This window comes from Chelonia mydas, chromosome 8 (genome assembly GCF_015237465.2).
Source record: "Chelonia mydas isolate rCheMyd1 chromosome 8, rCheMyd1.pri.v2, whole genome shotgun sequence".
Classification (NCBI taxonomy): Eukaryota; Metazoa; Chordata; order Testudines; family Cheloniidae; genus Chelonia; species Chelonia mydas.
Genome location: NC_057854.1, coordinates 7366422 through 7390308, shown reverse-complemented (window position 1 = coordinate 7390308; position 23887 = coordinate 7366422). Strand labels below are relative to the sequence as shown.

Below are 23887 nucleotides of genomic sequence, written 5' to 3'. Positions count from 1 at the left end.
AGGAATACAGTGTGGTGCCTTTAAAGAGAACACCCGCTAAAAGAATCAGTTTCTATCATGAGGGAAAATGTGCTCGATCAGAGGCTGGATTTTGTTCTCAGTTACAGACTGGAAACCTAGTGTAACTCCATTTAAGTCAGGGATGTTACTCTGGCTTTGCACCCATGGAAATGAGATGATCGTTTGGTCTGACAACTGCTAACGCAATAAACATGTTGAAAGGGATTGTTATTTTCTGGGGTGGGAGAGAGGGAGGGAAGGTTCTTTTGTTAACTGGCTTCTGCTGTAGTGGCAAAATGGGAAAGTTGGAGGATAGCAACCTAGTCACACCATCAAAATGGGATGCCCTGCCTCAGCCAATGACGTCACAGCACAATTGGTATTGAACTCTCACAGTCAGCTGTGAAGGAGGAGTTTACTGACTGGCAAACCCCTTCCCAGCTCACAAATTGAGACCACACATCCTGCATATTGGCCACTGATTTCTTTAACCCAGCACAGAAAGAGTAACTGAATTGCTCAGAGAGGGATGTCTGAGCAGACATCCTTTAGAAACAGCCAGCACAGATTGTTCCCTAAGGAAAGGGGTTTGTGGGGGGAGCAGCTGAGGGACAGGGGAAAGTTACATGTACCTGTTTTCCAGGATAATCCCACTGGAAGTTTACTCCAGTGTTAAACTCAGCGCACACTGTGCAGTTGAGGACCAGCTTTTCTCCCACTAGTAGCTCCATGGCCTTCTTAGGAAACAACTGGATTTCATACAGCTCATTCCCTGATATAAAGAAGGTGAGAAAAATGCATCTCTAAGCTAAAGAAATGCCATTAACTCTTTGACACTGGGATCTGGAACGCTCAGTACAATGCGCATCGGCTCCCTGGGGGCTTGCAATTCAGCCAAACCCATCATCCCTTCACCTCCCTGCCCCTGGGTTTCGCTTCATTCTGTGGACATCCGCACCTGAAGGGGGCAGTGGTGGGTAAAGCAGCAACACCAAAAGGAAGGACAAAGCGCTACCTGGTCACTGACTGTTACCAATGCAGACAGTTGTAAGGGGATCATAGAGTGCATGCTCCAGCATGTTATATCCCAGCATGGAGTGCTGCATATACACAGCTCAGCTTGAATACTATAAATCCAACATAATGTCATATAGTACAGACGGCTGGGCAAGGCTCGTGCCATCACACTCTGCCACGACTCACCTCTCGAACACAGGATTTGAGAACTGCAGCGCCATTAAAACTGCCCCATTTGCACCTAACCGAATCTCTAAGGGTCAGATTCTGATACCCTTCAATTGAGTAATACCTTACTCCATGACTAGTCCCACTGAATCCAATGGGACAGCTTGAAGAGTAATGGGCCACTCAGCGTGAATAAAGGCATCGGGATCTGGCCCCTTAAGTGGTCATTGAAAAGATGCCTTCCTAAATTAGAAAAGGAGCCATTTAGATTGCATGAGGGATTCCTCACTTTTCTAAGCGTCAGTGATTCCAGGGTGGGTGGTGTGTTTTGGGCCACCAAGAATTAATTAGCAATGAAATGTTCCCAAACAGACTCTGAAACCCTCCCACACTAAAACAAATGGGAAAGTTCACCACTCTGCTAAGAACTTATCACCGTCTGCCCATTTGCAGCCTCACAAGTACATCCCGTCATTTCTTTCTCCAAGTTATTGAGAGGAGAAAACTAGTTTTATTTTTCTACTGAGAGCTGAAATTCTAGAGTGACCTGCTGCCCTGCTCCAGCCTCACCTGTGACGTGTAAAATGAAATAATTGGACCTGAAGAGTTTCTTGTCAATGATGGTTTCGCACTGAACAAACAAGGAGTCCCTGATCAGGTGGGTGGGGACCAGCATCCCCTTCTTGTTGTCCCAGAAAACCCTTCTCCCGTCTGGGTAGATAATGGAGCTGGGCTGCAAAAAGCAACATTTTGAAAACTGTCTGCAGAAGTACATGGTGGCAGCATTCCCTCACCAACCCCCCCTTCTTCCAAGGCTAACACATTCCATTTTTGTTGGCTGGGCAGAATAAATGCAGCATCACACCACACTGGACTCCTGCCCTCTCTTCCCCCCGACTCTTTGTCCTATAGGAATCCCAGCATCCTCTGCTGCTTGGGAAGTGACCATAAAAGACCCTGTATCCATGCAGTTAAGCTCACAGTCTGCAGAATGGGACTGGAACTTCCAGGAATGGAAACAGATAGTGATAACTAAGGAAATTGCTGCTGATTCCCCAAACATAAGCCCAAATGGGATGAATGCTGACCTCGTGTGGGGTCCTTCCCGGGCAAGGGAAAGGCCCCTGGCCCCCAAAGTGTCCCAGGAGGCCTTTGCACAATAGTAACACTCATCCTGGAAGGATGTATTAGCATTGTAAAAAAGTCACAAAGCAAGCTGATAATAGAGTTGTTTTTAATCAGCAGTCCCCACAAGTACAGGCGCCTGTCCCTTGGGAACACTGACCACCAAGGGTATATGAAGACCCAGGAGCTAAAGGTAGCAGAGACAACAATGAACAGGTATGGATGCTATTGGGAAATGCTACAAAACAAAGATTTTAAAACTTCAGGGAAGGGGAGCAGATCTAGCAAGAAACCCACAGGCCACGTGGCAGGGAATGCTCAAAGCAGCTGGTCAGCAGAGCTTGGGCCAACACATAAAATGAGGAAGCCAGCGGCTTGCATGTTCCATGGAAAACCCACCCTGTGCATTTCCCAGCTCCTTCAATGTCTATTCTGCTCCTTCTCAGCCAATTAAAATGCATAATAAAGAAGATATTGTCTATACCGGAGCCACATCCAGGCAGGTCTCTTACCAAGAACAGGGTGATGTTAAGATCTGGGATGGATACCAAGCAGGGCACCCAGGTGTTCTCTTTCTTGTTGATGAGGAGTGTTTCGGGTCTGTTGATAAATGGTTGCTCGAAATCTGAGAGAGAGAAGTGAAGAAAAGAAAGAATAAACAGAGGCAGGAGAAGAACAGAAGGGGGAGAAACAAGAAAAAGGTGAATTTCAGGCATTTGTTAACCCAGCAAAAGCTTGCCATAGGTAGCACTGCTGAGCCTGACACCCTGACTATTCAGGGGCTGGAAAGTTTAAAAGACTCCTTGTAACTGAGACTCGGGTGACTTGCCATTGAACAACCTCTCAGCATCCAGCAGACACCCAGCAAGCAATCAAAGGCAAAGAAAAGTGACTTGGTAGAGGCAACGAAAGGAATCTCTGAGATTCAGGCCTGGCCTGCAATTCATCTTCTGATATCACCATGAGCCTCCTTGTTATAGGAGACCCCACCCTCCATCCAGTCAGTCAGGGTTGTCCATTTGTTGGGTGTCCCCTCTCAGCCCAATTGCCATGGCAGTTGAGTGTTTTTTTGTTTTTTTTTAATTTTTGTAAATTTAGGAAGTTAACCCCCCCCCAGACACACACAACCCCCAGCTCTCTACAGGTCTCTCTTTCTGGGCCCTCGGTTCGACTCTACCTCAGGGGACTTTGTGAAACAGGCTCTTCATCTCTTCAGTTCAGTCCCTGGCCGGCTCTTCCCCTAATACCTAAATGGCTCTGTGTCACTGGGCACAGCTAGCCAGGATGTGCAGGCCTCGAGTAAAGGCAGCCAGCACGACCTTCTGGCCCGAGGAGGAGGTGATCTGCAGCCCAATGGCATGCAGATGTCATCCTGTGGAGATCCCGCCTGGTAGATAAACAAATGAGCTGAGATTTCCAGGGCTTCCACCCAACCTCCTCTCAACTTTCACAAGCACAAATATTGACAGGAAGAGCAAAAACACCAAGTACACAGAATTAATGTTTGAAGCTGTTTAATAAATGCAGATTCTTAAGCTAGGCCCGTCAGAGCCACACAGGATCCTAGTGAGGGCCTCCAAAGGAACATCCAACAAACAAGCACCCCATGGAGGGCCTGCTCTCCCTGTTCTGCTCAATGTACTGCCTGGATCACATGAGAGAAGGTCCAAAATCTCAGGGACGCATCTAACCACTAGCGCATATGGCGCTTCCAATGACATTTGGGGGGGGGGGGGGGGTCCATTTCTGTAGCACGGATAATGTGTTCTGTAAACACTGTTTCATGACTCAGCATTTCTGATGTCACTCCAAACAGTGGGACTGGATAACTGGATGATCCAGCCGACTGGGAATGGGCTACAGAGATTTTCACATCTAAATCATCAATTCAAATCCAGCCAAGGGCCTCAGTGAGAGAGAGCTGAGAGCAGCTGACGCCTGTTTGGTGGCATATAGTGGTTGCCATTATTATTTGGATTGTGGTAGCACCTTGGATCCCCATTATGCTAGGTGCTGTATAAACATAGAACAAACAGGCGATCCTGGCCCCAAAGAGCTTACAATCTAAGTAAAAAGATAGAGATTCCCAACAGTGTCTAAGATGCGTTATTTGCTCTCCCCTCCACCCATATTTAGAATAGGAAATAGCATATGTAATTGCGTAGTGTCTGTTGGCGAATGTTGACTTTTAAATGGCAACCACTGTACTATGTGTGCAATAAGTTCTTGCGGGTTTTAGTGGACATGGGTTCACATAATAAAATCCATTACCATAATTAGGCCTCTTTTGGGCAGTCTCAATCATAACAAAGTCAATATAACTCACACAAACACCATGTGGCTGCAGTCATCCTCAAGCTGCTAGTCCACATACACAGATGCTACAACGTTTGTGCCGCAGAACCTGTGTTTTATAGTTTGGGCGGTAGAGACTCATGCTTTTAAGTCCCAGGGTCAATCCCAGGATGCCTTAACAAGAACTGAAGAGGCCGAGAGACCAAACTCTCTTCTCATCCCTAATAGGTGTTCCCCTACAGGGTTCACTGACAGGGGCAAGGTGGGAAGTTTGCACTGCCACTGCTCACGTTCAATGCAGGTGAAACACAGGGTTTTTCTGGTGCCCTTGCCAATACGAGGACTTTGCAGTGTTTTTCTCCCATGGATTTCTTTGTTGTTAAATGCTCCTGCCAAAAGGTTCCGTTTTAGGGGTTACTTCATCGCTTTGGCTTTATATAATAGTGCCTTCAGGCTGCACGTGAAGAATAGCCACTGATGTTCATATGAAGGACTAAGGCAAGATTAGAATAGGAGACAACTAACATTTGGGATGGGAATTCCTGCCAAGTCTCTTCTGCTGCTGGCTATTGTTGTTTTGAGTTTGTTATGGAAGGATTTGTTCTGAAATATCAGCACCAGCTACCCAGCTGGGTATTCGGTGCTCTGCAAACACCAGCCACACATGCTTAATTGGCCACTATAAATCTAGATCAGATCCTACATATCCCATGTCTAGAATCTATACTGACGCCAGCGTCACTCCAAAGTGAAGGCAATATCCTTTGAAATGTCTGTGTTGTATCTGATCTTGTCTGGCTTCACATGTGCAATCTGCCCATTTGGATTATGGGAATATTTCTTACTTAGGGTTGATCTTCAAAAAGACTTGGTGCATGAATTGCTGGGTGAACTGTGTTATGCTGGAGGTCAGACTAGATTATCACAATGGTCTCTTCTGGCCTTAAAATCTATTACTCTATTTATCCAGGTCCCTATAGAGACTATAACCATAACTTCCAAGGGAAGTGAGGTTCCCCTTGGCATAGCACCTTACGTAGGGCCATGGGCTAAGATGCCTGTGACCCCTTTTTCTCATTACCAACCACTAGAGCTGTCCTTTTAAAACAGAAATGCCCATATATTGCCCATCTGAGAGCCACACTTGCAACTTGCCAGGAGCCTGAGACCTGCACCAGTGTCTCAGTGGGCCCAGCCAGAATAAGCTCATCCCATTGGCTGCCGCTGGTATAATATGTGACAATGATTGCCATTAAAAGGTGGGTTTGAGCCAGCACTCAGCACACAGTGGTATCAGATATACCGTGGTCTTTCATGCCCCTTCGAAAGAGGGAATAGCTGCAGCTGCTGCAGACACTGTGGCATGGCAACTCCACGCCAAAGACGAAGGTTGCCACGACCCCCAATTTAGGATCATGCAGCTCAGACTTAGGGGTACTCTGTTGTAAATTTCAATTTGCATGGAGAACCTATTGGTTCATTTTCACAGGCTCTTTGCCCTACAAGTCTGCTGTCTCCATGTTCAGGGCTGCCGATTTGTTTGTGAACTTGAACACAGCCCTGATTCCTGTCACTGGCCCTTTCCAGAGTTTTGGAGAAGGGGACGGAGAATAACTATCGCTGGTGAGGCACTATGAGATCACCTCTGAGCTCACAGATGGCAGCAAAGAACTCAGTTACTAGGTGGATCACTGCCAAGGAGACTGTGATTCATGATCTCATTTTCTGGTCTGACCACATCACTTGTTGTCTATAAGGCTGTCATAATGGGTGGGCTGGGACCCATTTAGCATCTTCTTCAGCCATAGATACTAAGCCCTCTAAGACAGAGGCTGCATCCTATTCTGTTTGTTATAGGCACTCGGTATGTTTACAGCACTGACTAAAAAAGTGTAATAATAAAATAATAATAATAATTCATACACACACACGTGGGGAGAGAGAAGACCTGCAGAGTGTTAATTTTAGTGCTGAGTGCAGAGGGCCAGATCAAAGCAATAGAGGGTCCCACTGTTCTATCCCAGCACAGACATCCTCCCGTCACTTCTGCAGAGAGCTCTAATGTGAACATTGATGGTGAGTGATGAATGAGTGGTTTGACCACCATCTCTCCGGACACCTCCAACAAATAAATCAGCCCTCTCTAGCTCTTGGGATGGATCTACAGAACAGAGCACAACTCAGCTGGAGAAGAGCAGAACTGTATCTGGAAATCCTACAATTGGCAACTCGCCAGCGGGGATGGTGAGAGGAGTGGGGAGAAGTTCCCGGAAAGTATTCTCTAGGGTTAAAAAATTATAGGCCAAAGTTTTAAGAATGGATGTCAAAATCCACATGCAAAAAAGGCTCCTGGAAATGCACACGATTTACTTTCCACATTTAAGTCAGGTATCAATTATGCACATTGTTAGCTAAACACCCAACCAGCCATATTGCTAGGTACTTATACAATCCTCGCTATTGTCATCTGAGCCGCCATCCCACATTTATGCATTAGCCTCCCGGCACACCGGTGACACGGGAAAATAGCACGTTTTACAGACAGGGAACTAAGCCACAGAAAGGTCAAGCAATTCACCTTCGGGCACGTGTGTCAAAGCCAGGAATTTTACCTCAGTTTCTAGAATCCTGTCTAGTGCCTTAACCACAAGACCATCCATCCTCGCTGTCAGCTGTATCGATTGATCTGATTTGCCACTGCAGTAACTGTGCGCCCAGACGCAGCCAGAATTTTGTGTGCCATTTTTTGGCACTGAGCTGGGCCTTTTGAAAATGTTGTCTCCCATGTCATGACTCCTGTCTAATGACAAGTGCACTGGCTAAAAGCGGGAGAAATAACTGTACAGCTGAACTAAGCCAACAGTTTCCAGTGAAGAGAGTCAGACCTTTATCTTAACAGCATCCATTTTAAGCCTTGCAGCGGGAGAGTGTGGGAGCAACTTTGCAGAGTGCAGAAAGTTTGTGCATCAGCCTTTCGCCTCTGCAGACCTTCAGATTTGAATTAGGTTGCATGTTGGAGTGGGACAGTCTCGATTTCATCCCGGGCGGACAGTCTACCTCTCCATAAAACACCCCAGAATTCTGCAGGGCTGGCAGGCTGTCTCTGCTCAGAGGAGGTCAAGACTGGAAGAGAAGAGGGGGCTGCATGTCAAGACCGATAGAACTGGCAGAGGTTTTGGGGGATCCTGAACCGGGACTGACCTAGAAAGAGGAGCTACAGATCAGGGCTGAAATACACTGGCAGAGCAACGTGTGGCTGGGTTGCCCAGCATCTGGGCTGCACTCTGTCCTGCTCTCCTCAGTTTGTCGGTCCAGCACTATACTGAGCATTACAGTTAGTCTGGCTTTGTTTCTTTGACAGCCCCCCAGTAGACCAGAGGCTAATTGTTTTATTTATTTATTTATTTTACAGATAGAGCTTCTCCAAGGCCCAGTGATCTGCGTCTAGGGCACGGCAGAGCTGAAAATTCCTGCATTCCAGTCCGACTGGAACAATCACCCCAGGCACCAATGTAATTGAATCCTGGACGGAGCAGAGCTTCAGCAATCCCCCAGGACGGATATTGGTTTGCTCTCAGCATGGGGAGATGGCCCTCCGCCCCACTTCCCAAGCCCTCTGGATTCCAACAGCCTTTTGCAGACAAGAGGATGAGCATGTTTATGGAGGAACCTTTCAAGAGAGGAGGTGTGAGCTCAGTTCTGTCCAGCTGCTGCTGGAAGACATGTTGCTGCCTGAAAGCAAGGTTGGACTTTTTTCATATTTTTGTCATTGTTACCAAGATTTCCTTGAATTACTGTCTTTATCCCCCACTCAGTCAGACTGACAGCACCACTGCCCTCACTACTGTCTGTGTCTTGTGATTAATCCAGGGCTGCCAATTAATCACAGTTAACTCATGTGATTAACTCCAAAAAATTAATTGTGATTAAAAAAATTATCCGTGATTAATCACACTGTTAAACAACAGAATGCCAACTGAAATTTGTTAAATATTTTCAGGTGTTTTTCTACATTTTCAAATGTATTGATTTCTATTACAACATAGAATACAAAGCGTACAGTGCTCACTTTATATTATTATTTTTAATTGCAAATATTTGCACTGTAAAAATGATAAAAGAAACAGTATTTTTCAATTCACCTCGTACAATCTGTACTGTACTGTAGTGCAATCTCTTTATCGTGAAAGTGTAACTTGCAAATATAGTTTTTTGTGTGTGACATAACTGCACTCAAAAACAAAACAATATAAAACTTTAGCACCTACAAGTCCACTCAGTCCTACCTCTTGTTCAGCTAATGGCTAAGCGAAACAAGTTTGTTTACATTTACAGGAGATACTGCTGCCTGCTTCTTATTTACAATGTCACCTGAAATTAAGAACAGGCGTTTGCATGGCACTTTTGTGATGTTGCAAGGTATTTACATGTCAGATATGCTAAACATTCGTATGCCCCTTCATGCTTCAGCCACAATGCCAGAGGACATGCTTCCATGCTGAAGATGCTCGTTAAAAAAATAATGCGTTAATTAAATTTGTGACTGAACTTCTTGGGGGAGTATTGTATGTCTCCTGCTCTGTTTTACCTGCATTCTGCCATATATTTCCTGTTACAGCAGTCTCAGATGATGACCCAGCACATGTTGTTTTAAGAACATTTTAACAGCAGATTTGACAAAACACAAAGAAGGTACCAATGTGAGATTTCTAAAAATAGCTACAGCACTTGACCCAAAGTTTAAGAATCTGAAGTGTCGTCCAAAATCTGAGAGGGACGAGGTGTGGAGCATGCTTTCAGAAGTCTTAAAAGAGCATCACTCTGATGTGGAAACTACAGAACCCGAACCACCAAAAAAGAAAATCAACCTTCTGCTGGTGGCATCTGACTCAGATGATGAAAATGAACATGCGTCGGTCCGCACTGCTTTGGATTGTTATCGCGCAGAACCCGTCATCAACATGGACGTATGTCCTCTGGAATGGTGGTTGAAGCATGAAGGGTCAGGACATATGAATTTTTAGCGCATCTGGCACTTAAATATCTTGCGATGCCGGCTACAACAGCACCATGCAAACGCCTGTTCTCACTTTCAGGTGACATTGTAAGCAAGAAGCAGGCAGCAGCATCTCCTGCAAATTGTTACCAAACTTGTTTGTCTGAGAGATTGGCTGAAGTAGGACTGAGTGGAGTTGCAGGCTCTAAAGGTTTACCTTGTTTATTGTTGAATGCAGTTATTTTTTTGTGCATAATTCTACATTTGTAAGTTCAACTTTCACGATAAAGAGATAGCACTACAGTACTTGTATTAGGTGAATTGAAAAAGACTATTTCTTTTGTTTTTTATGGTGCAAATATTTGTAATAAAAAATAAATATAAAGTGAGCACTGTACACTCCGTATTCTGTGTTGTAACTGAAATCAATATATTCGAAAATGTAGAAAACATCCAAAAATATTTAAATAAATGGTATTCTATTATTGTTTAACAGCACAATTAATCTCACAATTAATTTTTTTAATCACGCAATTAATCGTGATTCATTTTTTTAATCGCTTGACAGCCCTACATTAATCACATCCAGGGTTTGAAAGTCCTGATGCAAGTAGGCAAACGCAATTGCTCCTCTTCACCCAGATGACCAGGGATGCCACCAGCCAACGGTGATCTTTCATACGGAGAGTAATTTCTTACCACCCACCCCATCCGCCTCAGCTTGTATGTATTCCACCTCCCTGCTTGTACATATTCCCGTAGCCAGGCAAACTCTACACTGCAGACCGTTCTCGGGTACAGTGATGCTGCCACGTCCATGTATTATTCACAGAGCTATGTCATCTTAATCGTGTCTACACCGCAAATACAGTGTGGACAGGCATACCACTGCTCGCTTTAATCTAATTAGCATGGGTAACACTAAGAGTGAAGACACAGTGGCAAGGGCTTCAGTACAGGCTAGCCACCTCAGCACAAGCCTGCCAGGGCCCTGGGCATGTACTGGGGCAGTTGGCTCATGCTGAAGTCTATGGTGCCACGGCTACACTATAGTGTTACCTGTGCTAGCTAAGTTAAAACTAGGGTGGGTATGCCTAGGAGTGCTGCAGTCACACCGGCATTGGCTGCGCAGCTGTACCCTTAATGTGCCAGTGGTGTGCCAGCGTGGGGCGCTGCCAGCCTACGCTGAAGAGACGCTTGGGACTGACCTAACAGGGAGCTCTGCAGAACAGAAGTGAGGTGCACGGGCCGAGCTGTGCGAGAGGGGGTAGAGGACTAGCAAGGGTGCTTCAGGTCAGGACTAAAGCGAAGTGGTAGAACTGGGGAGTTTATACAGATCCCCATGTTGTCCAGTTCTAAACCTGCGCTTATCAGTCTCCTTTTAGCAGGCAGGTGGCCCTTTCCCACACACACTGAATTTAACCACTCCGCCGCTTCTCCTTGGGCTAGTCCTCCCCACCTGCTGCGATAGCTGTTTTCCATAAAGGGTTTTAAGGCTCGATGTGGGCCCGCCCATTAGCTCACCCAGTCCGGGTCTGTATTATGGCAGGCGAGGTTGCACAGTCACTGGTTTCTTACCTCTCACAAACACGTAGATGCTGATCGCTGTGGTGCCCTCGATTTTGGCGCTGATGTACTTGTAGTAGCACCGGTAGTAGCCTGTGTCATTAGCCTGGGTCCCGGTCAGCACCAAAACCTTGCAGTAGGGCTTTGTGTCCATGCCCTCGCAGTCCTCCTCCCGGATGGTCCGGCCGCCGCTGAGGTTCACCAATACCACTGTCTCGTTCTCCTTTTCGCCCTGGTCAGGGCCCACCAGGCCACCAGGCCACGACCACTCCAGGGGGTGCTGCCCTCTTTACAGAAACAAAGGGGAAGGTTAGCCAGTGAGCAGGAGTGGAAGAACCTGGGGGGCTGTTCATCCTTACTCAGCCTACCCTTCATTCACATAGGAGTGTGGCTACTACCCTCACTGCTGGGGCATCTTTTTTTTTTCCCGACTTCTCCTGTGCTGATTGGGAAGAGGGGACCCCAGGCACCAGGCAGCTGTCCCTATTCTCCCTCAGGAGAGCCAAATAAGGTGTGCCCAGCCCATGTCTGCACATGTCTGGAAGTGCAGGCCACTGTCAGGCTGGTGCCTGGAGGAACCATCTCATTCCTCATGGGGAGGAAGGGGTGTAGTGTGATGGTGAAAGCATATAGGTCCATTAACCCAGCCAGTGACACACAGGAAGATGGATATATCCCATTGCCATAGGGTTACCTCCATGGGGAATTTCATGCTGTCAAATATCAGTTCACTTGCAGTAGGGAGTCTACCCATCCCTAGTTCCCATGACTTTATCTCACTAATACTGATTCCAGGGTGAGGATTAGCCCAGGATCTGGAGAGAAAGGATCCATTTCTTCAGTATTTCCTTCCCCTTTACTAAGAAGAGTTTCCACTGATATAGACAACATTTAAGGGCTTGTCCACACTACCGCATGGGGTCGATCTAAGATACGCAACTACCGCCACGTGAATAGCGTAGCTGAAGTCGACGTATTTAGATCTACTTACCGCAGTATGACCGGTTTTCAGAGTAGCAGCCGTGTTAGTCTGTATTCGCAAAAAGTAAAGGAGGACTTGTGGCACCTTAGAGACTAACCAATTTATTTGAGCATAAGCTTTCGTGAGCTACAGCTCACTTCATCGGATCCACAGTATGCATCCGATGAAGTGAGCTGTAGCTCACGAAAGCTTATGCTCAAATAAATTTGTTAGTCTCTAAGGTGTCACAAGTCCTCCTTTTCTTTTTACTGCAGTATGTTCACTGTGGTAAGTCGACAGCTGACGCTCTCCCCTCGACTCCGCTTGCGCTTCTCGTTCTGGTGGAGTTCCGGAGTCGATGGGAGAGCGCTCAGCGGTCGATTTATCGCATCTATTGACCCCCGTTGGATCGATCACTGCCCGCCAATGCGGCGCGTAGTATAGACAAGCCCTTAGACATGACATATTCTGTCCTTACCCCATGTGGGGCAGCAGCTGACTCAGGCTCTGATGTGATAAATGGAGTGGAGAGGAGAAATGAAAGAGGATTAGGGTGTATTGGAAAGAAAAAGGAGAAAAGAAAATGAGGAGAGAGCAAAAGAGATCAAAAAAAGGGAAGAGAAAACAAAGGGAAAGCTATAAATTCAAGCTGAACTTCCTTAAATCCAGCCGCTGGGTCTATTTCCCTCCCTTTCATACCAGCTGGGACTCCCTGCAGCCAATCACCCTGGCAGAGGCTCTCACCATGTGTTTTTATTCAAGCAGGCCTGCAATGCTAGTTCCTCTAACCTTTTCTATATGGGGCTGCCCAGCGAGCTCCTTACAGGCCGGCTCTAAGCTGGTTCACGTTTCTGCCGTCGTGGAGAGCTCTGACTGCAAATGTTCATCAAACCCAAGGAGGACACCAGAGTTTGCTCTCTATCCTTCAAGGAAAAAGTGCCAGGGAACATGAAGAAAACTCCAGGCATGAAATACAAGTGTGTATTTATACACGGTCTAGGATTTATGGAGCCTGGGATATACACAGACACTCATCTGTGTGCAAAAACCCACCCACCCGACCCACCCACACGGCTCGACACAACATCACTCTCTCATTAAAAATAACACTATTGTGTATTCTACACTGAAGGTTTCATTCTGCAAAATCAGACCCTGCCTCAGAGAGAGAGTGATTACCACCAATAGCTGGATTCTTTAAGCAAGGAACTAGGAGGAGGAAATTAGATAAAGATAAGAAAAGAAATTAGATAAAAAGCCCTCAGATGGCACAATTTGATATCAGCTGAGACTAGCCCACGACAGGGTTCCTGTTCCATGGTATTGGAGATGCCATGCCTTCCTCTTTGTATTTGTCTTTAGCAGAGGATTGCCCTTCCTGAAAGCTCTGTGCTGCAGAGACCTTGCTTGGCAGAGGAAGGCTGGAAGGAATTTATAGTTCCTCTAATTAGCCACAGAGGTCCCTGTTGAGTGATGCAAGACCCCTCTTCTACGTCCACAGCGGTCCCGGTCCCTGACAATATACGGAGCAAGAGAAGTCTCAGGAATTGTACAGACATATTATAATAGTTCATGCTAACAACTCTTTTTGAAGGGTTGTTAAACCTCATGCTTCAGGGTGTAAGCCAATCTCTAACTATTAGAGACCAGGATGAGACCTAATATGGGGGTAGATTATCCTACACCTGGCTACTGTGAGGTTCTTACACCTCCCTCTGAAGTTGGCTGCTGTCAGAGACAGGATACTGGGTAAGATGGACTTGGTTCTGGTCCAGTCTGGCGTTCCTGTGTTCTTAGGTGTTTCACAGCATTGTGGCACGCTCACCAAAGGACCAAGGAGCTGGCTGCCTTCTCCACCAATCAGGATCCAGAATTAGATGCTTAATTAGTTACAAAGACTCTTTGTACTTTTTGGTCCAGACTCAGTCCGGAGTCTAAGCCAAATTATACCAGTGCAGATGCAGGGGAAAGGTCCAAGCAACAGGAGGTGCATGAGGAAGGGAGGTTGTTGTTACCTGTGGCCCCAGGGATGCCCACGTGGGGACAGTGCAGCTTCCAAAGTGGATGGTGCTGGGAAGAGAGAGTGGCCAAGGGAGCTGATTTAACACAGCCACTGAGCACCCTGTCTTGATGGATATATTGTGAAACCCTGACCAGTACTTATTGCTGCCCTCCTCTGGGAATCCCCTCCTGGGGTTCAGAGGGATCAGGAGGTGGTGGGAGGTATAATTTACATGATGCATTTAGCCCCATCTCTCTAACTGAAGGCGCAGACTGGAGAATTCCAAGGCTCTTTGCTCTTAACGTCCATGGCTTTTGAAAAGGGCTTTGTAGGCTTGCCACAGAGTCCTGTGCTCTGTTAAAAGGTGGCTCTGCTGTGAAAGGTGGCCCAGGGAGGCACTGTGGAGTTCCATGTTCATTGTGCCTCATGAATGCGCTCAGCATACAAGTAGAACAATGTATGTTCTAGCTGCCCGTCCTGCAAACTCAGCCCGGACTCAGAGAGCCGAGCTGGGTCCTTTCCTACTCATCAAGAACAGGAGCTTCAGGCTACATTGAGCCCTCAGTCATATCTGGGCATCCCCATTTTCTTCAAAAATTGCCCTTAATGGCACCTGTGCCACCCCCTTGTCTTCAGTGGGCTCGCACTGGAGTAACTGACTGGAACATTTCTGTTTACTTAATTCTGTTGATTCAGGAAATGGAATTGAAACCACAATTCACTCAGTCTCACAGAGCTAACAGGAATAAAAATGTCCTCTAAACATATCTTTATCGCTAAAATGAGCAGACCTGACAATACACAGAAGGATAGGTCTGTCGAGCAAGAAGGGGCTATTTTTACAGTGGCACCTGAACACAGTTGCACTTTAAGTCTCTGACGTAGCGTGAATCTAGTTTCACTAGGACAGAACAAGCCAGAGTTGGGGAGACACTAGATTAAATTGACTCTTTTCCATAGGCTCTAATTTATATTTTAAAAATATATTTGGATTTCTAAATTGTTTCCATCCAATGCATATACATGAAATCAATCAATCAATCAGACATCGAAACCAGAAACAAATGATAAACCCTCCTCACCTCGTATCCAGAGTCATACACGTCATTCCCCACTGAGTCCACCTAATCCCTCTGCACTTAACTTACTTTTCAAAAGCCTGGGAGATCGGACTCTTTAGCTGGATAGCAGTGCTTATTAACTAGATCTCAAGATTTTAAGGCAGACAGTATTGTGGAGCCTCAAAACCTCTTGCATTTGTTCAGAAATTCTTGGGGCTGCCTGTGAAGCTTAATAATTCTACAAGTCTCCAGAGCTTCTGCTTTCTGTTTGTTTACCAACTGGGGTTTTCACATATTGTCCAATCCATTGTTTTATTAACCATCAGGGCTAGCAGTAGTTGAGTGATGGATATTTATATAAACACATATCTGAGATGGGCCAATACAAACAGACTTGTTGACAGGCCCATGGGTTGTTCTTAATTGAAGCACTCTTGCCTCAAACATTTCTGGTCCAAATTCCATGGTGATGTGTATGGGGGTGTGAGTTACATGTCGGTAAGTGGGAGTGAGTCTAAGTGACTGTAATTTGTGTGTTAAGTGGGTTAGAAAGAGATGGAAGTTACACCAGCTTAGACTCACTTAGATTCACCTCTGAACCTGGCCTGCTGTGTTTGGAAGAGGTCCAAGTAATGGTTTCTGGGCATCTCCCTCTCAGCTATACTTCATCTTTGCAGTTTTGCTTCAAAACGGTCTTCGTTACACTGATCCAGCATTGGCCCATCTGTCAGGTCCTTGACAGCATTCTGCTTTGCTGAGAGTTAGGAGACATGCAGTGCTGGTGCCAGCTAACAACAGAGGCAGTACAGACTTCTCAACAGCTGTTTTCTTCATTAACCAAAATACCTTCTGAAAGGATGCTCTTCAACGGAGATGGAGAGGAACTGACAGCACTCTTCTTACCAGCCCAGCCCTCTCCGTATCTCCCAAACACAGACTGATGGATACATAGAAAAACTGCAGAGGCTTTGTGGTCTAATCTGTTGAAGAGAGATCACCCAACTTCAGATAGGACTTTTTGGGTCTCCCATGCTGAGCAGCGAATCAAAATGGATGCAGTTCTGCTTCTTCCAAATGCTACCATGAAAGCTTCCATGCAGGGCACAGGTTTCTCCTTCCATGCTTCCAGCACAGCAACAGTGCTCACGTATTTGTCATCGTGCACCAGGAGGGGTCCAGGATCAAACTTCCTTTCTCCCAGAGCAATATTTGTGCAGCCACAAACATCCATTAAACAGCTCTATTAAACCGTTGTGCAGTTGACAATCCTCCACTCCCCTTTCTGAGGCTTGCTCTACACTTAAAAGTTTTACTGATATAACTATGGGAGTTAGGGATGTGATTATATGTTCACCAAAAGAGTTATACCAGTGATAGCCCTGGTGTGGATGCAGTTGCCCGAGTCTAATGGTGATTTATACTGGTATAGCTATCTCTTTTCCTGTACATGAACAGCTATACCAGCATAAAGTACATGTATATAGTTATAACAGCATCCCCAGGAGAGGGTTGTACAGTTTTAGTGATTCCAGTACAGTTAAGGCACTAAAACTTTCTAGCCTAGACCAGGCTTGAATTTCAAAGCCACTTACACCGATCCAGCACACCTGAGTGACTAAAACCTGCAGGAGGATGTAAGGGGCAGGTAGTGAGAGGTGTGATACCAATCTCTTTTTGCATTTCTTTCCTCTCAACATTTCTGCTGCTGTGCAATCAGCTCCCATGTCCTCTGCTCCAGTATTCAGGAAATGGAAAGGCACCATCTCTCTGCTTCCCCTCTGGCAGGTGCTGCCAGGCCATGAACACTGAGATTCATCCCAATATTGTTTTCGCCATTCTTGGGACTTGCGCTCATAAAAGATGTGCTGTATGTGTGGACCTCACCCCTTTGTCCCTACTCCATCACATGCTTGGACTCAATTGCTCAGCTCTGCTGATGGGCAACCCAAGGGCCCAGAGCTGATGCCCCTTTCCAGAAGCAAAAGAGGTTTTTTTATATGGGGCCCGGCACTGTCTGTGCAGGGAAAGAAAAGCCAGCTTGAGTGCAGTTCTCTGCCTAAACACTGCTTAACAGCCTTGTATTACAGGGATGGGAGGCAGCTAAAAAGGACAGTTTCTAGGAGTTACAACATGGACAAACAAAAGCCAGCTCCACTTTGACTCCCAGCAGGAGGGTCACTGGATACTAATCTGAAAGGACATCATTTTAGTTCAACAATCTCCCCCTGCCCACCCCTGCACCCTCCCCCTTTTCTCTTCTCTTCCCCCGCACCTCTGTGGTCTGGAAGCTGCATATTTTTGCTGCCATAACCCTTCAGCTCCCATTAATGTAAGCCATGTCTTTTCAGGGTGGTCCGTGGTCCAGGGGAGACTTGGAGACACAGCTGGGCATAATTAACGACGTATGAACCAGTACGGATTTGCTTTTCATTCCAATGACGGAGCAGTTGGGGGTGAGGATGATAAGGTAACTGCCTTCTCAGCAGAGTCATCCCCTTGAGATGCGATAGAAACACCAGCCCTAGAGCTCCATGGGAGGAGGGGGAGCATCTGAACTACGCCGAAGGTGCAGAGAGGAAACTCCAGCAGCGTCTGTGGAGTGTCCCTGTAAAGTGATCATTCTCGGGGTAATGTAGGGAGCATGTCCTACTCGGAGGGGAAGCAGGATGTCAAGTGGGCAGAGTTTTCATGATCCTGTGGAAGGTGCAGGGATCCCTCTCCCTTAGTGCTGTTTGCAGGCCCCCCCGATCTTTGACTGGCCATGTAGTCTCCCGAACATCTGGGAGCTCAGGACAGAGTTGCTCCTTTTTTGCCTCTACCTTTTCCATCCTGGCCCGCAGTTTGGATGTCTTCCTAGCGAGCATGAAAGATGAGCTGAAGTCAGCAGCAGGGAACGGGGGAAGCTGTAAGCTATTTGGGTAGTTTCTTCTGTTTCTCAGATGCTAACTAAGAGTCTGGGTCATTTTGCTTTGGCAAAGGAGGCCTTTCTGTGTAGAGTCCAGACTGGAAATCAGACTCTTTTCTGCTCCCCATGGTTTCCTTTCATGTACATAGATACATAATAAGGGTATAACTACAGATACAATGTTAGCATAACTGCTATTTCCTGTGCTGGAGGGGTGGAATTAAAGAGAAGGGTTTCACACAGCACATTAAACAGGCAAGTATATGCATACAGGACAGCCAGGGGCACTGACTGGCAGGGGGTATTTTTTATTTACCCACCCATTTCTATCCGGAATACATCGTCTTTGCCTTAGATCAACCAGCAACACAGGACTCTATATATGCATTTATCCATCACTTCCCTTGCCCTGCTTTGGTGTAAGGATACCTGCTCTTCCCAGCTGTACATCTGGCTTGAGAAGGTTTCCTTCCATGGCTGAGCAGGACGGGTCAGGGCTGGCGACTAGCCCATCGCAGGGAGCGTGTTGCTCTGTGTCTCGTGCAGTGCACATCACAGAGGTAATGGATAACTATACATATGCTTACGTGTGGGGTTCAGCTCTGCCCTTGCGTGTGTTGCTGCAAATGGGGGCAAAAGGGTGCGGCTTCCACAGTCGCATGCAAAAGCCAAGATGGGTGAAATCTGAGCTGGCAGCCAGCTTCCCTCCAGAGTGTACAGGACAGCAGAAGGAAGCCTTGCCATCAGCAGCCAGCACTGACTCACAGCAGGTCAGGCATGCACGCTGCACCAGCTCAGAGGTGGAGCAACACTCACCCTGCAATATGTCAGATGCCAGCCCGGACCCTTCCTGCTCAGCCGCGGCAGGAAGCCTTCTCAAGCCAGATCTGCAGCTGGGAAGGCACCGCCACCTATGCTGCAGCAGCTTTCCTAGTGTGCGGACATGCCATTGCGAAGGAACGAAGGAGGGTGTATTCAGGGAGAAGGCACGGCATGGGCACTGGGAGCACGAGCATGTTCCATGCTGCCCCTGCAGAAGCGCTCCAACCGCTGGCATGCCCGTCCGCTCCTGGGCCTCCCTGCTCAGAAGGGTTCCACTGAGGTACAGTAGGTTTTGTGATGTGAAGACAGGTCCCCTAAACAGAGACCAATTACACTGTCTCTCTCCTTTACCTACCAAGGTCCAAATGAAGCCATGGGAGAGTGTGGCACGGCCACTGTAAAGAGAACTGGGCAGGCAGATCGCTGAACCCATGAGGAACCCCACTGATTTCATCTATATTTTCTAGCCTTCCGCTTGCTCCCCAGAACCAGGATAACAAATGACTTGCAAGTGGTGCACAGTTATGAGGGGTGTTCAAGAAAAGGCTAGATAATCTTATGTCAAGATGAGTGGACAAACGTAACGTGCTTGCGGAGAGATTTGGAGTGGACGCGCCACTGTAATCCTTATTGCTGAGGGCGTTCAGTGGCACAGCGGGCTGCATGCCACCACTGGAGACATGCTCTCAAATCCTGGCACCCGTCACTTTAAGTTGTTGGGGTAAAACTATTGGTTCACCAGCCAAACCCAGTTTGAGCCAGCAAAGTCTTTCTCCCCACGGATTTATTTTCCCTTAAGGGCTGCAGGGCAGCGTGTGCAGCATAAACGGAGAAACATCCCAGCGTGGGGCAAACCAGTCCAGGCAGTGTAGAACTCTGTCTTCTCAAAGGCATCTTCTCCTTCTGATTGCCAAGCTCCTCTTGTAGAGTTACCCATCCCTCCCTGAGAGCTTGACGGCGGCCATCCACCCACAACCGCCTTGCCTTGCCCATCTGTATGAGGACTAAGCAAGGCATTAGCCCCCTGCTTGCTGGAAAACAAGGAGGGACTCTGGACACAGTCACAGTCATCGATGAGGGTGGCTTTCTCCCCCCCAGTCTCTATTTCTCCACAGCATAAAACCACCAAATGACTGGCACCCTTTGCTCCAGAGAGAAGCCAGAACTAGCTGGAACTGCAGGGAGAGTAGTGCCAAAGAGGTTATCACACAGAAAAGGAAGAGGAGGATGGTAAGGAAAACACCTTATTCTAGAGCCAACAATGGAACCTGTGAGATCATGCAAACAGCTCCCCATTCTTCTACTAGCTGCTTCCAGCTGGTCCTACATGCAATGGAGGTTACCACCATCTCAGGGGATGCTTCGTCAACCAGGAATATCTGCAGAGACTTCTAACAAGCCATTTTAAACTGCCCATTTCCAGCTGTCCTGAAGCTAGGGACTCCACTGGTGACCTCCTGTTGGACTTTTCTTTGAGCACTTAAGAGCTGGCCCAGGTAAGCTACCCAAAAACATTTGTATTTGTCTCTTACCTGCAGGTAATAGTCAGTGTATCCTTGGAGTTTATGGTGTGTTCCTCCTCGGTGATGCTGAGAGTGGGTGGGGTCATAGAGTAGCCTCTCACCAGATCTGGGGAGAGAAAGAAGAGAAGGAGCAATGCGGAAATGTGATAAATCTGGTCACTCCGCTGTGTGTTAGTTTGGTTTGGTCTCTGAAGCCAGTCTAAGTAAATGTAGGAGAGCGACCAGGCCTGCTGAGGGAAAGACTCTGTAACAGAGCAGTGGGATTCTGTTGCCCCCAGTTAATTTACTGCTGACTCACTGGGGCAAGTGAAGTTCATTAGACTCTAACCATAAGGGAGCAGTTCTCCAGCAAAGGGTCTGGTACAGGTCCTGAGGGAAGAAAACACAGGAGCAGATGAGGCCTGGAGAGAGGATTATGTCTGGGTTGAAGGAAATCTAGGAACAGCCCATCCTCAAGAGCTGGTTGAGGCTGAGATTCCATGAAGTATTGTTTTGGAATTACCCCTTTTAGTAATAAACCAGAGTCCGGGTAGTTTTGTCTGAAGTTGGGTGCGAATCCCATCTGCTTACAGACCCCCAATTTAAAAACGCAGAACTCTTACATATATACTGATGACGTGGGGAAAACCTTTCAACACAAGGCTCTCAAAAGGCAACAGCATCTTTTCACACTTACACTGAATGTTTTCCTAACTATGGACTCTCTCGGATATGACTGAGACTGTCTGGGAGGATGTTATCCCTTTTGGGATTCAGGCAGAACCATTTCCATGGCTGGTGGAGTAGAATTCCATGAGACAAATTACACACCCTTATGCAGGGAGAGTCGTTGTTTGGCTAGGTGAACACAATATAATTAATTTCTTCTTCAAGTCTTGTGTGTATCCCTCTTCCAGGGCACAAGCCATGCATCTGATACACATGTCCACCATAAGAGGGACCCACACTGAGAAAGCATCTTGAAGAACCACAGTTAGTGGAAGGTAAATAACCATTGATTTTCATTAACACAGTGTGGCCAACTCTCCTGATTTTAACGTGAGCCTTTTGATATTTAATGCTTATCTCAAAGCCCCTGCTTCTGAAGGGATGTGATTAGGAAAGCCCCATGGCTTTCATTAAAAAAAAAAGTTTCTAACTCTCAAGATTGCAAAAGAAAGTTTAAAATGTGACCCAGGTGCATGCTAAAGGCGAAGGAGGCAAAGAAAAAGAACTAAAAATGCATTATTAAAAGCCTCCTGGTTTTTAAACCAAAGTCAGGCCTCAAAAGTCACGAGACTGAGCTTTGAACTCCTGGGGTTGGCCATCGTGTTAACATCCTGGCCGAGGGAGGGCAGCTAGGTTTTGCTCCAGGGCTGGTGAGTTTGGTTTTATGTTAGATAGCAATGTGACTGAGGATATGGAAAAGGCTAAAGAAAGAAAGCATCTGGTGAAACTACTGGCTCCCTCTGGGACTGAGCCACAGTCTGGAAAAGCACATGAGAAGCGGCTATATGGAGGCTGGGACAGGCTCCCGCAGTCAGCTGCGAGACGTGCAGAGTAACATCCACCTTGTGTGAATGGGCCTCCAGTAACGGAGCTCTGTGCAGACAGCCTGGGTTTTTAATTGTTTTCCACTTCCTTCCCGCCTAGAAGTCATTCTGACGGTGGTCACGTGACTGGCTGTGTCTATGGAAACAGGGCTAGCGCTAGCAATCGCCCAGCTCTGGCTCTGACTGACGGACTGTTCTCCCAATCACTCTTTTCCTGTTCCTGTGATACGCAATGACTGGGATGGGGTCAGCTTTTCCCGGGTTGGCTCTGTGATGAGATGCCTGTACTTGTTCATAGCACAGAACCAGGTGATCTCCTCGCTGAGTTAAAGGAATCCATGCCTTTGTCCACACTGCCCTTTAAGCACAAGCATGCACGCACATCCACTCCCGTCCACACTGCCCCCCTCCTCGCTCATTCAGATCCTTCCAAGAGACTCACTTCTTCCACAAACCTGTAAGCAATGAGTCAACAACATTCATCACTTACAACGAAATAAGCAGATCCTAGTCAGCCACTCCTCTGGCTTCTCAGTGGATCTGGCCTGCCCTAAGTCGGCCTTGTTTGGACTGAAAGCTCTTTGAGGAAGGCACTGCCTGCCTTTTGTTCCTTGGGTCATGCTGAGCACATTGTCAGCTCCCGGCAAATAATTAATTATAAAAAAATGCCTGGGAGGGGAACAAGATATAAAGGATTTGAAGAGACAGTGGTAGGGATTGGAGGGCCTGCCAGAGATAGACATGAGAAAAAGGCCCCGAGAGAATTGTGCACGCGAGCGGGACAGACAGACAGGGTGAGCATCTTTTCAAACAGGTCTCTGACCTTGCCCAGGCAACCCGATTGGAGTGTGCCAACTTGGGGGGCTCGCCTATGCATTCTGAAACCCTGGCACAGGGTGAGATCGAGTGAGTGAAAGAGGATAAGGCAACGTGTGGGCAAAAGAGGATGGCAGTGTGGGAGTGAGGGGGAGACTGAGAAAGGGAAAGAGTGAGTGAGTATGGAAGACAAGGAGAGGAGGCATAGACAGAAGGGGTTAAGTGTCCTATCTACCAGAGGCCATCACTTAAACAACTCGTTGTTAGAAAAGAAAAGAAAAGAAAAGAAAAGAAAAGAAAAGAAAAGAAAAGAAAAGAAGATAGAAAGGGACTTTGGACAACATATAAAAAATGTGCCCCATGCTTGTGAAAATAACTGAAAGCATTTTTGATAAAATCGCTGAAAAATATAACAACATTTATTAAAAAAAAAAATACAGCTTCTCTGCTACAAGCCTGGTCTGAATACAAATCTGTCTTTCCTATTACTGCTGGACATGTCTATCCCTGTGCAGACACTGCTCTCCACATGGCGAGCGAGCACCCAGTCTGTCTGGCAGAGACTCTTCACTGCCCTGCAGTACCTGCCCCGTGAATAGGTCCCAGCGCATGAATGGAGAAAACAAACCAAGCTCTGCAAGCGCCATTACATTGTGGCCCACCCCTGAAATAAAACATGGGAGCCCTGACAGCACCAGTTAGACACGGGGTGCTATTATTTACCCTCCGAGAAGCTTCCCCTTTTTGTCTGTTGGGGGGAATTTTCCCGCCCTTTCAGAGTGAATGCAGTGGGCTAGCAGCTCTGCAGCTCTAGCAGGCAGGTACGGCGCAGGATCTGTGCGAGGATCTGACCCTACAGGCAATGCGCTCCCAGGAGGGGTCCCACTGGAGTCAATGGGCATGTCTAACTGCATCTGGGAGCGAGCAGTGTCAGTGGGGCTCACACTAGCTGTACAAATAGCTGTGTAGATAGTACTTCGGACGCTCTCAAGCCCACCCCACCCCCAGGCCAAGCTCCAGCCTGAGCCGCTGTGTCTACACAGCTATTTTCAGAGTGCTAGCAGGAGCCCCGCTATGGGACAGATCTGTGGACCCCAG

The 23887-nt window shown here is 47.1% G+C and overlaps 1 protein-coding gene across 3 annotated transcripts in view; it reads right to left on the bottom strand.

Annotated features, from left to right (window-relative positions):
* The window catches only part of FLT4 (fms related receptor tyrosine kinase 4), a 98846-nt gene that overhangs the window by 43264 nt on the left and 31695 nt on the right, over positions 1–23887 (bottom strand). For all 3 annotated transcript variants that reach the window (XM_037907394.2, XM_043520878.1, XM_037907393.2), the window contains exons 2-6: positions 20451–20547; positions 11180–11454; positions 2823–2935; positions 1756–1918; positions 633–772 (exon numbers count right to left, since the gene is read on the bottom strand). In XM_037907394.2, the coding sequence (XP_037763322.1) occupies positions 633–772; positions 1756–1918; positions 2823–2935; positions 11180–11454; positions 20451–20547 (788 nt within the window). The remainder of the gene's footprint in view (positions 1–632; positions 773–1755; positions 1919–2822; positions 2936–11179; positions 11455–20450; positions 20548–23887) is intronic.